This window comes from Vicugna pacos, chromosome 15 (assembly GCF_048564905.1).
Source record: "Vicugna pacos chromosome 15, VicPac4, whole genome shotgun sequence".
In the NCBI taxonomy this organism is placed as follows: Eukaryota; Metazoa; Chordata; class Mammalia; order Artiodactyla; family Camelidae; genus Vicugna; species Vicugna pacos.
Genome location: NC_133001.1, coordinates 3766222 through 3783976, shown reverse-complemented (window position 1 = coordinate 3783976; position 17755 = coordinate 3766222). Strand labels below are relative to the sequence as shown.

Here is a 17755-nt window from a genome sequence, read left to right as displayed (position 1 = left end):
ACTCCTCCATATGCCTATTGGCTCCTGATCCATGCCTGCCTGCTCAGTCTTACATATTTTCAAATTATGATCTTCCAAATTCACTATCAAGTTTGGTTTGAACAAACACACCGTATGTGTAGTCTTCACCAGTTGTGTAAATAACTTTTTGCATTATTTCATATACATATGTGAATGCATGTGCTTGTCATTATGTAGGACGAATTTGCCAAATGAATTGTAGGACTGGGCAAGAATTTGCTTAGGAGCTCCTCTTTCGAAAAGCTTTCCTCCCGTAGATCATCTCTTGGTGCCTCTGTCAAAGACTGAACGTAGGGAGTGTCTGATGGCTCCTCAGGCATCTCTAGGAAGAGTCTTCATTGGCCTATAAAGAGTTAACACTGGCCTTTGGTTTCTTCTGGAAAATTTGGGGCACTGGTAAGACTCAATGTGAAGTTACATAGCTTTGCTGGATAATGGAGAAAAACTGACATTCATGTTACTTCTAAGAAATGAGTATTTTAGAGTCCCCAAATTTATTACAAACAGCCCTCAGGCAGAGAGCAAAAACATGGTGTCTTGATGCTTTGTAAGTAATACATGGGTGTCAAGTCTTAGGATGACGGATGATGTGGAGGGGATGAGAGCATTACAGAATAAAAGTCAGTGAAGCATTACAGAATAAAAGTCAGCAAGGCCACACAGATGAAGAATTCCCACAAGAGGGGTGTGTACTTTACAACTTTTCTATGAGGAAAGGTTCATCTAAGAAACAAATTCATGCAATTATAAGTCTTAAAGCAACTGTTTAGAGGCAACACAACTTTAACGTTAAAGGTTGCATTCTATAGGAGATTACATTTTTAAAAAGCTTTAAAATCAGGGTGTCCTAAGGGGAACTTTTGGAAACAAATCAGCCAGGACATAATTTAATGATAATGACATGCAGAATAAGTACAGAAAGAAAGGACCTTGGGTCTAATTGCTGTGTGTGTGTGTGTGTGTGTGTGTGTGTGTGTGTGTGTGTGTGTGTGTGTGTGTGTGTGTGTATTCCAGACTTTAGTGTTATCTAACCACATATAATGGTCTGCTCATTGCTTTGGCTTCTCAAAGACCTATGTCTTCCTTTTAAAAAGTATTTTTTAATTAAAAAAAATTTAACACCTTTATTGTGGCATGATTCCTGTGTAGTAAACTACACATATTTCAGGTGAACAATTTGATGAGTTTTGATAGATGTATACACCAGTGAGACCAGCACCACAATTGAGATAGCTAACATTTCCATCACTCTCCAAGAGGCACAGATTTTGAATTCCCAATTTATCCCTCCCCACCCTCTTTACCCACTGGTAACCATAAGTTTGTTCTCTATGTCTGTGAGTCTGTTTCCGTTTTGTACGTAAGTCCATTTGTGTCCTTTCTTTTTTTAGATTCCACAGCTAAGTGATAGTGTATGGTAGTTTTCTTTCTCTTTCTGACTTAAAAACTTCACTTAGAATGACAATCTCCAGGTCTATCCATGTTGCTGCAAATGGCATTCTTTTATTCTTTTTTATGGCTGAGTAGTATTCCATTGTATGTGTATACCACTTCTTCTTTATCCAGTCATCTGTAGATGAACGTCCGGGTTGTTTCCATGGCTTGGCTATTGTAAATAGTGCTGAACATTGGGGTGCAGGTGTCTTTTTGAATTACAGCTGAGGTTCTGATGTCATTAGTCTGGGGTCAGCCTGGATGCTGAAATTGTTAAAAGTCCCCAGATGACCCTACTGTAGCTAAGGCTGAGAGCCACTGGTACATATGCTGGCCAGGGCAGCATCAGTGGGAGTTATAACTTGTTTCCATCTGAGGGTGGAACTAGAGTTCAAGTCTCTGTCTTCAGCCTTTTCTAGATCCTTAAAGGACACCCACCCTCTCCAACATCCTGTGGTTTGGCGGCGCCTAGTAACTTGCCCCATGGTGCTTTCTACCACTCTTGGTATTAACTGAAAAGCAACTTCCTCTAATCGTATCAGTGACCAAGTTACTAGTTACAGAGAAGGCCTCAGTTCTAGAGCCCCTTTGCGTGACTGAGAACTGCTTTCTGTGACATGTGACTCTTTGAGGTCCCATTCAGCTCCATCCCAGCCGGGAGTGGGCCTCTGGCGCCTGCCCCTGGCCTGGACAAAATCTCTGAGAGTCCTTTTCCAGCCCAGAGTTTTTCTTTCCATTTGACCTGCTTCTCCAACTCTAATTCCCCACTTTCGAAGCCATCTGTGATATAAAGGTCACTTTGCAATGAGTTGCTTGGGATTACACATTAACCATCTTATCAGGCTTCCAGGAGTTTTTAAGCCTGGCTTTGGTCAGAGGCTTTTTAAAGAGCTCATTCCTTTATACATTCTGAAAAGTGGTTAAACGTTTTATTACGGAAAATTCAAAGTGATACTGTTGCGGAAAAATGTGTCACAGCTCAGTGTTACAGCTCAGTTGTGACAACCACCTGGATCCAGGCGAGAAACTAAACAGCACTTAGAGAGTTGGAAAACTCAGGTTTATTACGCCAGCAGGCCCAAAAGAGTTAACACTCCAAGCTCTGGACCCTGTGTGTAGGTTTACACAGGCCTTTTATAGGCTGCCAGTTTTACACTTTGCAACATCATATGCAAATAAAGTACAACAGAAGTTGACCAACCAGGAACAAGCTTTGTAGAAATAGACCAATCAGGAGTGAGCTCCATGCAAATGAAGTACTACAAATGGACCAATCGGGAGTGAGAGTAATAACCAATCAGAAGTGAGCTCAGGGAACCAATAGCATTCTAGGTGTAAGTTAGCCACTTTAGAGGCAAAAAGTCAGATAGAGCCTCTCTGGGCCAGGGAACAGTACGGTGCTAAGAAGAGAGCAGCGGCCCTGCTTAGGGGTCTTGCTGGTCTTTTTATGGGGCTTCCCACCTCATTACATAGTAGAATGACCTCCCCACAACATACCCATCACCCAGCTTCAGTGGTTACCAGCTAACTCATAGCCAAAGTTGTGCATCATTTTCAACACACTGCTCCAGACACACACACTGGATTAGGCTGACACAAACCCAGACACCATGTGACTCCATCTATAAATATGTCAGTAGGTGATTCTAAAAGATAAGCCCCTGGAAACCAACATTCTACTTTCTGTCTGTATAATTTTAACTACTCTAAATGCCTCATATAAGTGGAATCATATAGTATTTGTCTTTTCATAACTGGCTTGTTTCACTTTGCATAGTGTCCTCCAGGTTCCTCCATGTTGTTAGCTATATCAGAATTCCCTTTCTTTTTAAGGCTCAGTAATATTCCTCTGTACATATGTACCACATTTTGTTCATCCATTCATCCACTGGTAGACAGCTGGGTGCTTCCACATTTTAGTTACTATGAGTAATACTCCTGCAAACATGGATGTACAAAAATATCTTTAAGACACTGTTTTCAATTCTTTTGGGTGAAGGCCTTTTTCTTTCTAATACAAGCACAGTATTATTGTCACATCTGAAAAAAATGATCATAATTCTTTATTTTCCTCTAATTATCCAGGCAGTATCCATATTTCCCAGATCATCTCATATTTTTTGTTTTTTAATTTTTATTATTATTATTTTTTACTTGATTTGAATATGTGGGTCTCAATTTATTTTCTTGAGCAATGGTTTGAATTTATTTGCCACCCTAAAGCATTGAGTCCTGACTTCATGGAAATGTACACAACATGAAACATTCAGATAGTAATTTTGCAAAAATTAGTAAAATTTATCCATCATTATATTGTTTAAACAACCACATTAATTCTCAATGTAGAGATAGTGGCCAATTGAAGATGACTTGAGGAATTAATCTATTTACAGCGTCTTATTGCTGCATTTCCTGAAATTTTTACAAGCAATATTTTGTTTGCTTTTAGCCATTGTAGCCTTCTGCTTCAAATGAAAGCTTACCTTCTATGGTTGGAATAGTTTATTGAGAAGGAATTACACAAAGAAAGCTTAAAATATGAAGAAGACTGACATAAAGATGATGTGAATGATTGTGTCACCATGCCTGAGATAAAATAATTCTTTATTTTCCTCTAATTATCCAGGCAGTATCCATATATCCCAGATCATCTCATATTTTTTAATATAATTGGTTCACACATTGCATTTGGGAGATATATCTATTACATCATTTTTAATCTAGAGGTTCCTCCTCCTTTATCTTTCCCTTGCAATTGCAGCTATTGCTAGAGAAATTGCATCATTTGTCCTGTATGGTTTTCCACATTCTGAATTGTGTTAATTGCATCCCTGTGGTGCTGTGTAACACGTTCCTCTGCTCCTGTCTTCCCTGGGAGGTGATAGCTGGGTCCAGGCTTGCTTGATTCCTGTCTGACTTTTTCACAAGACTAATTCATAGATGATGGTGTCTGCTTCCATCAGAAGGCAGCTCCTGCCCGGCTGATCTCCGCGTGTGTGTTTGTGATGTTACTAGACTCTGATGATCATTGCTTAGATCGTTCTGAGTATTTTAAAACACACTTAAACCCCACAGTTGTTGAGCTCTCTTTTTCCCAGTCATTTCCTCGCAGCCAGACTTCACCCCAAGTAATCAGAAAGGCCTCACTGCCCTCAAGCAGGATGGAGCAAGCATTTAACGAGAGCTACTCTGGGCAGGGGACCATCAGGGGACACCAGAGAGGAAACAGTGCCTTCTGTCCTCAAGAAGCTCGATGTCTATTTGGGGAAGCAGGTATTTACCAAAACATTTGGAAAACACAATTGACTACAATTAACTGTTATTTTAGACCCTGAGCCCCAGAAGTCAGGAACTTTACCCGGAGCAGTCTGTAGCAGAGTTACCTGGATCCCACCCAGACATTCTGATGTAAGTTGGTCTAGGGCATGACCTTAGGCTCATCAAGATTTTAAAATTATCTGAGGTATTTTTGTGTGCAGCCAAGTTTAAGAGTCATCGTCCGAGGATAGTGGTTCTTAGAGTGTGGCCCCTGGCTGGGCAGCATTGGCATCACCTGGGAACTTGGTAAAAGTATCCAAATTCTTGGCACTCCCTCCCTTCCACCCCAGACCCATGGAATCAGAAACGCTGGGGTAGGACCCAGTAATCTGTATTTTCACAAGCCTTCTGGGTGACACTGATGCCTGCTTAAGTTTGGGAGCCTGATCCTAGGTGTTTGTTCTAGGAGGGTAAGCGGGAGAGCCTATGCAGGGAAGTGGCACTCTTGCCGGGCGATGGAGAAAAAAGGGTCAGACCTAGAAAACAAACAGAAAACAGGGCATTCTATAGTGAGTGTGGAAACACAATCCTGGCGACCTTCAGACCTGCAGCGACAGCATGCCTGGGGGCTTGTTAGGGATGCAGAATCTTGCCCTGTCCCAGACCTGCTGAATCAGAATCTGCACTTTAACAAGCTCCCCAGGTGACCTGTAGGCACATGAAAGTTGGAGAGATGCTGGTGTAAGTACGTACCGTAGTCATACAATCAGAGAAATGAACGCATGGAATGGCCACGCTAGGAAGGAGGCTCCAGGAATTCCCCCACCCTTTCAGCTGGTGTTCTCGGAGCCATCCTAAGGGAAAGAGGCCATGTCCTCTCTTTTATAAAAAGAATGGGACCCATGTGCACAGAGCTGTTTGCCTGCACTGGGACCCCAGACAGGCCCGACTATCCCTGAGCCACACGGTTCTCTGTGGCTATAGAGCAGAGGCTCATCAAGTCTCAGGGCACAAATAACCTGGGAGTTCCTTGGCCAGGCCACCCTCCTGGTGGGGTGACCATCCAGGCATCAGTATTTTTAAAAATCTCCCCGGGCAATTCTAATAGACACTGAAGCTGAAAACCATGACTGCAGATCTTGGGTCCTGCACGTTTCCATGTTCTACTCAGGGTGACAGGGAGCTTAATGTCTAGTTGTAGCCATTAAAAGCACAAAATTAAGCGCCTTGTCTTGGGCATCCTGTGTCAATACCTGGATTCCCAAGACAATTGCAAGGAAGACAGAAGAGGTAGCCCTGGTGAAGTTGCCGAGTTTCCTGGAATTTAATAAATCAAGTTCTCACGGGATGCTAGTAGCAGGGGTCTGAGGCTGGGACTGCCTTGTATCTGGAAACAGGTAAGTTTGCTTTTCTGCAGACTGCGCTCAGGTGGGTTGATGCCCTGGGCTGTTTGTGTATGGAGCTAATGTTTTATGGCTGCTTATAACAGTACAAATAGCTGAAGTCCTGGGAAGTGAGGAGGACTGATCGTCCTAGCTATCTGGGGTTACTAGAAGGATGCTGCAATGAGGTGTGAACTCTCACCCTTTCAGGTGGAGTTGCGTTTGTAAGGCAGGGAGCTGAAGGATGGATGCATGGGAGAGAACTGCCTGCAAGTCCACCCAGGATGCTTGTGAGACACTGTGGAAAGCAATCCACCCAAGTGGCCCCATGCACTGGGACACATCACAACTTTGGGTGGATGGGGTGAGGCTGTGGAGCAGCAAAAGGGTCCCTAATGGCAAGGAGACAGTGTAATTTATCTTGTGTGTTTTTAGAGGAAAAGGGGGGCAATTTGAGTCATTAAATAGGAGAAAGACTCTCAGGGAGAAGAATGAGCTTCTTCTGAGCAAAACATTTGGACCTGTCCATTCATCTCTTCCTTGCAAACCCTTATTTTAATACAACTTTTAGAAAACCTTTGTATTGATAGCATACGGACTTGGATCGATTGTAACTTAAACCATGTTCTCCCAAATATATTTGCCTGGTGAAAAAAAAAAACACCAACTACATCTTGGTGAGTTTCTGAGGCAAATAGATGCTTAACTCCATGTTTTAGGTTTTTACCTTCCAGGCCTCCTCTAATCAAACCTCCCTGTCCTGGGTCCCTTCAGGCCCCCAAGGCCCCATCAGGCTCCTGGTTAACTGGTCTCAAGTAAATGTATTGAATCAGGACGTTAAACACTGATAATGCAAAATACTCACACGATTGTGTAAAGAGGAGATCTGACAAAGGAAAAGGCGTGCAACCTCACTCGTAATCAAAAGAATGCAAATATGATATAATTTTCCAATGACCAAATGAACAGAGGTGAAAAAGAATGACTAGTTTGAGAGACTTCGAGAAAGGCGAGGTCTCCTGTCCACTGGTGCAAGTATGAATTGGCACCATTTTTTTGGAGAACAGTTTGACAATGTACATCATACACTCAATAATGTGCAGACACAGCAGTTCAACTTCTGAGAATTAATTGTAACGAAATTTATCAAGCAGAGGCCAGAGATTTTCAAACCAGCCTGGTTTATAATAAAGGATATAATTAAAGAATATAGGGGGGAGGGTATAGCTCACGTGGTAGAGCACACGCTTAGCATGCACGAGGACCTGGGTTCAATCCCCAGTACCTCCTCTATTGTAAACAATACTGCTATGAACATTGGGGTGCAGGTGTCACCGTGACGTAGGGTTCCTTCTGGATATAAGCCCAGTAACTCCTCTAAAAATAAATAAACCTAATTACTCAGCACTCCCGCCAAAATAAAATAATTAAATAATAAATAAATAAAAATATTTTAAAAGAATATAAGTAAAGAAATAATCTAAATGACCACCGAGTATCATTCATATCAATGATGGTGGTCCACTCATACAATGGAATACTAAAGAGTCTTTAAAATGATATGAATATTTATAGACATGAAAGGATATCCATTAGATATGGTGTCATTGGTGTAAAATTGTGTGTCTGTTGCGTGCACAAGTGTGTTTGTACACACAAAGATCTACAACGGAAGTCACTGGAATATCAATTGTGGTGTCTTCTGGTTGGGAGCACTTTGAATGCCTTTACATTCTCATTTTCTTATTTCTAAAGTTATAAAAGCCATATTTGTTATTTTCACATCAATAGTTGACACTAGCAAAGTGTGTGCTGTGTGCCAGGTGCTTCTCTAATTGCTACAAACTATGATTACTCCTGAAGGAAACAAGGGTGGGGAGAGATTGGGTAACTTGCCCAAGGTCCACAGCTAGTAAATGGTAGCACTGAGATTCAAAGCCTAGTGGTCTGGCCCCACGGGCTGCGCCCTTACTACACTAATTAACTCAAGTAGAGTGAGAGTCTCTTAACCCGTACCCCCACCAACGACCCCACCCCTCCCCTCAGAAGTAAACATTTAAATCCACTTGACAGGGATCCTCCCAAAATTTGTGCCAGGCATTGTCAGACCCGTGTCAGACGTACGCATGCATGTGTGTGTTTTTCTTTTTTATATAAAACGAGATGTTATTGTGCATCCTGTTAGTACACATAGTTCGCCCTCTTGCTTTTTTACCACTGAGGGGTGTTCTGCAGCGTGAATGGATGGAACTGATGTGCCCATGCCCCCTCCTACTGAAAACTGCTGGTTCCCAGTTCTTCATTTGAACAGACAAAGCTGCAGTGAGCGTCTCCTGGTACACACAGTACAGTGTGCAGATGTGGAATGCTATTCCTATGACAATTTCCCAGAAAATCGAACTGCGGGGTCAAAAGACCCGTATGCCAAAACTGAAAAAGACTCCCCAGTTCCCCACAACAAGAAGGCTGTGTGGCTACACTATATACACATGTATGTGTCATATACATACATACAGTCTTTGAGTGCCCATATATATACTGTTCATTGTTTCTAAGAACAGTTTAGAGTATTAGCTTTTTAAACTTACATAATTATCTAAGGAATAAAGCCAACCAAAAATAAGAATCAACAGAATTCAGTAATCCAATCATAAAGGAGAGTCAAATGTGCTCACACATGTTCAAGGAATCAATCATCTTAGTTATAAATAATAAGTAGTTCATTTGTGTCCTGTTTTTTTTAGATTCCACATATAAGCGATATCATATGGCATTTTTCTTTCTCTTTCTGGCTTACTTCATTTAGAATGACGATCTCCAGGTCCATCCATGTTGTTGCAAATGGCATTATTTTATTCTTTTTTATGGCTGAGTAGTATTCCATTGTATAAATATACCTCATCTTCTTTATCCAGTTATCTATTAATAGACATTTGGGTTGTTTCCATGTAAATGTCAGTCCATTGATACCCTGTTGGTTGCAAGTATTTTCTGTGTGTGTTGCACTTCTTTGAATTTCATTTATGTCTTACTGTTATAGAGAGATTTTAACTTGGTTTATTTATGTAACAAAATGTGCCCATTTTTTTCCTTTATGGCTTTACATCTTGTTTAGGAATTCTTTCTCCACAACCAAGAATATAAGAATACTCTCTTCTCTTCTAGTATGTTTATATTTTGTTTATAGATTTTAACATTGTTATTTATTTATTTTAATTGTGGTAAAAAATACATAACATAAACTTTACCATCTGAACCATCTGTAAGTGCACAGCACGGTAGCATTAATACATTCACACTGTTGTGTAACCATCACTATCATCCATCTCCTGAACTCTTTCATCCTGCAAAATGGAAACTCTATACTCATTAAGCAATAACTCCCCTTCCCTGCTCTCCTCAGCCCCTGGCAAACACCATTCTACTTTCCGTCTCTATGAATTTGACTCCTCTAAGTCCCTCATATAAGTGGAATCTTATCATAGTTTTTGTCCTTTTGTGACTGGTTTATTTCACTTAGCATAATGTCTTCAAGTTTCATCCATATTGTAGCATGCGTGAACATTTCCTCTTTTTTTAAGTCTCAACAATATTCCATTACAGATTTACTTTTGTATTTGGCCTTTAATCTGTGTAGAATCTAACAGTGTTTGATGAGAAGTAGGGACTTAAGTTTTTTATTTTTAGGTTGGTCATCTTTAAAACAAAACCCAGACTCCCATGGGGGCTCAGGTCTGTTTCTGGACTTTTGTGTTATTGATCCCTTTGTCTGTAACTGGACTGGAATTACACTGCTTTAATTACTGAAGGTTTTCAGTAAGTTTTTATAGCTGCTAAAATCATGTTCCATCCCCATTCCTGTTCTATTTTAGACTTTCCCCAACCATTCTCAGACATTTACTATTTCAGAGGAACTTTAGAATTACATGGTCACAGCCCAAAAATACTCCCTTGCAATTTTGACTGGGCTACCTTGAAGTCACCCACTAATTTGAGGTTGACATCTTATAAAGCTGAGCTGCTTGCTAGCACATCTCCAGGAGACCTTGCTTCCCGGTGGCTCTCCAGGCTGTCCCGTGATGCCCCCTACATGGCTGTCCGAGGACCTCCCACTCGCCCCGCCACCCCAGCCTATGATTCCAAGGCTTCTAGAAGGGACAGATTCCTATACATCCTTGATTTAATTTGTGAATGAAAATACTGCAACCATATCAGTAAACAAAGAATGCTGAAACCAAGTCATCAGCGACTGTCGCCCTCCCCCAGCAAGGACAGGCCTGCAGCCCAGCCTCTGCAGCCACTCACAATGGTGCCCTCTGAGCACCATCAGTCTTATTCTGAGACTCAGAATAAGAAAGGACAGGATGCTGGCCCTAGATAGCCAGATGTTTGTCAAAGGAATGAATTCAATGAACCCAAATGTTTGCTTCCTCCCATACACAGAAAAGCACTAAATTCTTTAACTTGAGATGCCTGGTTTTCTTTAGATAACAAGCAATCTTTTATTGTTCCAACCACCTGGTCTTTGTCGTAAAGCTCCTATATTTCCTAGCTCCTCCCCTACCTCTTCAGAGCTGTCCCTCAGAGCATCTGAGAGGCTGTCATCCCGGCTCAAGTCCTCCCACCAAATAAAACATAACTCTTAACTTTTAGGCTGCGCATTTATTTCAGTTGACAAATTCTTTCCTTCCCCAAATGACATTTGGATTTTAACCTGTCGACTGAAATAAAGTGCACAACCTAAAACTTGAGGTTTTATTCGATGGACATTTCTGAGGACTCAAACCATTCAAACCCAGGGTGACAGCCTCTCAGATCGCCTGAGGGACTGCTCCAAAGAGGTAGAGGAGGAGCCAGGATATATAGGAGTTTTTACAACGAAGACCAGGTAGTTGGAACATCAAAAGATTACTGTTAATTAAAGAAAACCAGATAGCTCTGGATTTTAGTGCTTTTCTATGTATGGGAAAGCGCAAAGGTCAGGGCTGATTGAAATCATCCCTTTGACGAGCACCTGGCTATCAAGCGCCAGCCTCCCGTGCTTCCCATCCTGAGTCCCCGCAGGGGGCACCGCTGGGGTGGCTGCAGAGGCGGGGCTGCCTGCTTGATCTGCATCCTGAGTTGGCTGATGACTTGATGGCCCAATTCTTTGTTTACTGATACCGGCGTGCAGTATTTTTCGTTCATAACCTGAACTTTCAGAGCCAAAATCCAGAGTGGGCCTTGCAGAAACCTCAGGCCCTGCAGTAGACCCGTGGGGAAATACTCCCCTGCTCCCAGCAAACTACACCCCTAAGGCCGATGCTGAACACACGTGTGACCAGTTGACAGGTGACTAGGGTCCAGCTGACAATTTTCTTAATAGCTTTACTATTACAGGATACCATAAAGTTCCCTTGTTTTAAGTGTATAATTAAATGATTTGCGCAACCAGCCCAAATCCAATTTTAGAACACTCCCACCACCCCAAAAGTACCCCTCATGCCTATTAGGGTCCTTCTCTGATGCCACTTTGTCTTGAGCATGAAAGCATCGGGAGGAGTGGGGGACAGAGTGAGGGAGTCCCCAGGAGATCCTCCGCCAGTAAGTCTAGAACCAATGCCCCAACAATGTGCATAACACAACCTGTGAGCCAGCACCCCTCTCCTGAGGAGACCTACTGGGGGCTCCTCCTGAGGGCACTGGCCATGCTGAGCCCCATCCCCACCCTTCCAGGTGGATAAAGTTTGAAGAAAAGGTGGAGGAAGGAGGCGAACGCTGGAGCAAGCCCCACGTGTCCACACTGTCCCTGCACAGCCTCTTTGAGCTCCGGACCTGCCTGCAGACGGGGACGGTGCTGCTGGATTTGGACAGCGGCTCCTTACCGCAGATCATAGGTGAGGTGGGGACCACTGTGTCCCCCTCAAACCAGGGCAGCGTCCCCTCCTCACCCCGTCTCATGCCCACCCTTGGTCTGTGTGACATGCCCACCTCTGATGCCGACCTGATTCTGCAGAGACGAAGCTTTGGGTCTGAAGCTCCCAAGGCAGTGTCACAAGTTTCCGTTCCATGTAGGGAAGGAAAGACCAGCCTCTGAAATGCAGCCAGCAACGTAACCCAAGGGAGACATGGTTGGACGGGGCTCTTAGCATGGTTGCAGACATCTGTTGCCATGGCAACCTGTTTCTCATCAGAGTAAATGGAACATCATTCATCTTTAGGAAACTAGCTCTCATTTGATGGAGTGGCAAAGGGAGGCAGTGGCTTGCCTTATCATCCTTAAAACTTCTTGTGAATTTTGTTCCAGCACGTTCAGTTTTGCCAGAACTATTTTGCCCAAAATACTTTTCTAAAAAGAATCATGTTAGGACTAAACCCATTTACCATAGTACTTTCATGCTTCTTAGGGTACTTTCATGTGTGCAATTTCATTTACTTTCCACAATGTTATGATAGAAAGAGCAGAGACTCCTGCACCCACACAGGCACCCACATGCACCAACACCCACAGATATGCTCACACCCTTTTACATATGAGGGGGCTGAGGGTGCATGACTGATCCAAATTTCCAGTTTGTGGCAAAGGTGGAACTATTTCTATATCCTCTGCCTCTTTTAGCTCACTTTTGATCCCACTAATAGCAGATGAAACTGAAGACCCCCACATCCCTGGTCATGCTGTCCCACGTGGACGAGGCGTGTTTGTTTCCCACTTAGATGATGTCATTGAGAAGCAAATTGAGGACGGCCTCCTTCGGCCAGAGCTCCGCGAGAGGGTCAGCTACGTCCTCCTGAGGAAACACCGTCACCAAACCAAGAAGCCCATCCACCGCTCCCTGGCCGACATCGGAAAGTCGGTCTCCTCCACCACCAGTGAGTAGGGCCGTTCGCCCCTGGCTTGTTCTGTGCGCGCATCTCAAATCAGCGTCCCTCCACCCTTGCTGTCCCAGAGCTGAGGTGCCCAGGCACTAGCCCTGCTGGCCCTGTCAGATAAATGTAGTAATCTGCACAAAGCTGGTGAAGCTGCTAAACAAAGAGCCTTGAGGAATCTCTTTAGACGAGTTATTTATAAAGTGTGTATTTAGCAAGTGGTAATGACGGCGGCAGGGACTTCCAGGCACTGTCTGAGTGCTCCCCGTGTGTTAACTCACTTCGTCCTCACGGTAACCCCGTGACTAGGGGCTGCTCTCGTCATCCCCATTTTACAGACGAGGAGGCTGAGGCTCGGAGAGGTTGAGCTACTTGCCGAAGGTCACGTGGCCAGTAGCTTGTGGAATCAGGGCTGAACCTCGGTAGTCTACAACGCCTGGTGCCTGTTTAATCAATTGTGTCTCTCACTTTCAACAGTACAAATATTTCCTCTGATCATGTTCAGACTATTCATTTGCTTCACACACACAAGAAAAAAAAAACCTTGAAAAACAAGAACCAAAACCAAAACCACCAAAACATCCTTTCTTCCTGGAAGGGGAAGGCATGTCTTGCCGCCCATTTTTATTTAGGTGAAAGGATTGTAGATGTGGACTACGCTAGTGCACGAAGCGGAGCCACGGCGGCGAGTCTACCGAAGCCAAATCCCTCTGTCCCTCCTCCCAGATCGCAGCCCAGCGCGGACCCCGGCGGCGGGCCCGAACCTGCATCGCTCCACCGAGGACCTGAGGATGCGGCAAAGCGCGCATTACGGACGCCTGTGTGAGTGTCTTCTCTGCGGCTGCGCGGCAGCTCCGCTGTGGCCGGGGCCGCCCTGAAGGCTGACCTGACTCACGCAGACTTTCATAGCAGAGGAGGGAAAGCTCAGGCTCTGTCCAGAATTCTCAGTCATCAGGAGAAATCTGATTTTCCCCCTAAACCGGGGCTGCCCTCATGTTATTAACAAATTTACTACCGTAATTTTCTAAATAATCACTCCAAAAAAAAAATGCAGCTCTAATCAAGTCCTGTCATAATCAATATGCAGGCCTAGGTGCTAAACATTTTTAACCTAGCTTACGCCTTTGTTTTCACCAAACTGATCATTAGTCCTGTTTTTGTGAAAAGACTTCCAGAAACAGAGTTAAAAACAGTTCTTTCCCCCAGGACAGTCAGAGAACGTTCCCCTCCGGGATGACAGTCTCATGCCCGTAGACAGTGGGGCTCTGGCCAAGCCGCAGCCCCTGAGTGCTGGGAGTGGGTGGGCTGCGTGGTCACAGACTCGGCCTTTTCAGGGACGAACAGCCCCATGAGCTGTGAGGCAAAGGAGAGAGGGAACTTGGGAAACGAAAAGGAAAAGCAGTGGGAAGGAGTAGTTTCCTTTAAACACTTTTACTAATATGCCAAGATATAGGTAAGACATCCCAGGGCTGTGGTCCTAATCAGGCCTGAAGAATGCCTGGCAGGAGGGGGGTGGGGGTGGGGCGTAGTGTGGCGGACATGACCTCTGCCGGGTTTGCTGCAGACTTTTCTCTGTTCTTAGTGACCCCAGGATGCTCTCAATCTCCCCTCGTCTTGGTTATTCCACAGAGGGACACCAGCAGTCAGCAGGCAAGGACTGGCTTTGGGACGAGCCTTCTGCTCTGTTATTCACTATATATGCAGTGCCAATGCTGTGCTGTGCGGGGACCCAGATAAAGGGCCTGAGTAAGGGATTACAGCTTTGTGTACTATGTCGCCCCACCCCGAGGTGGCGCCTGGGAAGGCTCAGCGAGGACTAGACACGCTCCTGAGTCTTGGGAGAATAAATAGGAGATTTCCAGTAGCATGGGGGAGGAAGAGGGTATTCTTTACAACAAAGGAAACAAACAGCAGGTGAGGAGAAGGCGCTGTGAAGGGTGTCCCATATTCTAAAATATACACTCATATTCTGGGAAATAAATCGATTCAGCTCACCAGGAATGTATTCTAAGGGAAGGAAGGTCCAATCAAAGAGGGCCTATGTGTCCTGCAAAAGGATCCAGCCTTCATTTTGAGGGTGGTTGGAACCCCTGAGAAGTTTTAAGCAGCGGGGTACCATGCCCAGATTTTTACTTGAGAAATAAACTAGAAGGGGCCTAACGACTGGAAAAGAAATGCTGCAGAAAAACATGTTAAAGCTCGGTGTTACAGCTCAGTTGAGACAGAAACCTGGGTCCCTGGTGAGAAGCCAAGCGGCACTTGGAGAAATGAAGAACTCACGTTTATTACACCACCTGGCCCAGAGAAGTTAACACTTCAAGTTCTGAACCCCGGCTGTAGGTTTACACAGGCCTTTCATAGGCTGTCAGTTTTACACTTTGCAACATCATATGCAAATCAGATATAATAGAAGTTGACCAACCAGGAACAAGCTTTGTAGAAATAGACCAATCAGGAGGGAGAGAAATAGCCAATCAGGAGCGAGCTCCGTGCAAATGAAGTACTACAAATGGACCAATCAGAAGTTAGGGAAGTGGACCAATCAGAAGTGAGAGTAATACCCAATCAGGAGTGAAGGAAATAACCAATAAGAAATGAGCTCAGGAAACCAATAGAATTTTAGGTGTAACTTAGCCGCTTTAGAGGCAGAAAGTGAGATAGAGTTTCCCGGCCAGGGAACCTGACGTTGCTGGGAGAAGAGCAGCAGCCCTGCCTAGGGGTCCTGCCGGTCTTTTTATGGGGCTTCCCGCCTCAAAGAGATGAAGCCCATATTCGGGCAGTGAGAGCAAGAATGGAGAGAGGAGGGCCCTGGTGGGACTCAGTGACTGGTGGGGAGTGGGAGGTGAGGAAGAGGGTGGAGTCGAGGCTGCTTTTACAGGCTCGAAAGCCAGTGGATGAGGGAGGAGGCATTGGGTCTGCAGAGGGGGTCATCTGATGGAAGACAATGAGTTTCATTTCCCGGTGTGTTGACTTTGAGGTGCCAGGTGGGGCTCTCAGAGGAGTCTGGAGCTCAGGAGAGACATATGGACTGGAGACTCAACCTGGGCCTCCTCAGCCCAAATGTGGATGGGGAAGTGGGTGTGATTGACCAAGGAGGAGGCGGGGAGGTTGCTGGAGGATTTGAGAACAAAGCAAGGCCCTGAGGAGGGCCCATCAGGAGAGGCTCCTGGGTGGAAATTAGAGGAGGGGAGCCGAGGGAGAACAGAGGTCTGGAAGTGAGGGGACACCACAGGCCACAGAAGGCCAAGGAATAATAGGTGTGAGGGTGCTCACTGTGTCTGGCCGCTAGTGGGAAATGACAGCTCAACTTCTGCCTTAATGGAGGAGGGAACTGTCCGCAGTTCAAATAGTTCATCAGCACTGTCCCCCCGGGGGGCCCACCTTCCTTCCCTCTGCCAGCCGCATCCCCAGCCAGCTTTAAAGACTCGCATGAGTCATAGCGGACACAGCTGAAACTGCTCTCTCCCCATCAAAGTCCAAGCTTAGGGACACCTGGCTCCTCACCTGGTAGTGTGGCTGTGTCCCTCCCCATCTCCAGGGCCTGGTGCAGAGCAGACAGCTTGGTCTCTGCCCAGGAAGGTGGGGCGGGGCTCTGGGACTGGGGCGCAACAGATTGAGGAGTGAGAAGGAAGCCGTAGAACCTGGGGTCCAGCAACTCTCTTAAGAAAGCTGCCATTGAGGTGGGGAGAGTGTAGCTCAAGTGGTAGAGCACATGCTCAGCACCCAAGAGGTCCCGGGTTCAATCCCTGGTACCGCCTCCAAGCGGACATCAATGAAGAAAATGAATTACCTTCCCCTCAGAAAACAAACAATAAAAGAAAGCTGCCATTGAAAGGAAGGGAAAGGAGGATGTTAGCTCAAAGGGGCTGCAAGATTAGGGGAGAGGGTTTTGCTTTGGTTGTGAAGCTGGGGAAAGCCTCTTAGAGACCAAGAGAAAAGGACGCGCGAGACCTGGCTTCTCCTGATGCACCTTCTTTTCTTTCCCTCCTAGGTCACGCCCAGAGCAGAAGCATGAATGATATTTCTCACACCCCGAATACAGACCAGGTAGCAAAGCCCTGCACTTGGCCAGGGTAGGACGGAGCCTTTGGTTGCAGGGGAGGGGAGCCCCTGCAGGCGTAACTCCATTCCCATGAAAAAGTGGGAGTCCCCAGGAGGGGCCCGGGTGGGGCTCTGGGCTGCCTTGGTGACTCTGCCCTGCCCATCACTTGGGTGCTGGCTCTGTGCCAGACCCTCTGTGCCAGGACAGGGAGGTGTGATCAGATGAGATGCCGGCTATCCCTGAACTTGGGATTTATGGGAGAGAGAAGACCACCACACAGTATCACCTCCTCCATGACCCTCGAGCACTTTTAATGATGAAGTGGGAACGTGGGCTGATAGAGGAAAGCAGTGGGGCCTCCCTGTGGGGGCAACAATGATTGTGAGTCAGCTGGACTGCCCAGCAGGGTATCTGCTCGTTGTCTGGTGCAAGATCAAGCCAGTTCTTGTCTCCCACTGATGAGCTCAGAATCCTACAAACAGGCTGAGTCCACATTCTAAGGCCCACAGCCCGGGAACCCCATGACTGTGCCCCGAGGGGAGCCCACAGGAGGCTGTCCTCACTTCCAAACACTGCACATTTCAGGGGCAGAGGGTCCCATGGTCCCCTTGCCTGTGCCCCCAGGAGTAGGAAGAAAGGTAATAAAGGAAACCTGAAATTTGGCACAGACGCCTCAGGAGCTCGGGTGACCTCCAGGCCTTCAAGGCACTCCCAAATCGTGGAAGGCAGAACGGAAGTGTTCCTTCACAGAAGCATCAGCCAGCATTTC

General features: G+C 45.5%; 1 protein-coding gene across 8 annotated transcripts in view; it reads left to right on the top strand.

Annotated features, from left to right (window-relative positions):
• The window catches only part of LOC102542786 (electrogenic sodium bicarbonate cotransporter 4), a 100117-nt gene that overhangs the window by 42227 nt on the left and 40135 nt on the right, over positions 1-17755 (top strand). For 7 of the 8 annotated variants that reach the window (XR_012058880.1, XM_072937482.1, XM_072937483.1 and 4 more), the window contains 4 exons: positions 11811-11971; positions 12792-12947; positions 13671-13766; positions 16936-16991. Coding sequence is in view for 7 of the 8 variants with exons in the window: in XM_072937482.1 (XP_072793583.1) it covers positions 11811-11971; positions 12792-12947; positions 13671-13766; positions 16936-16991 (469 nt within the window). In the remaining variant the exon portion in view is untranslated. Of the gene's footprint in view, positions 1-11810; positions 11972-12791; positions 12948-13670; positions 13767-15707; positions 15787-16935; positions 16992-17755 lie in introns of those variants that run through there. The other variant, XM_072937488.1, reaches the window with a different exon arrangement.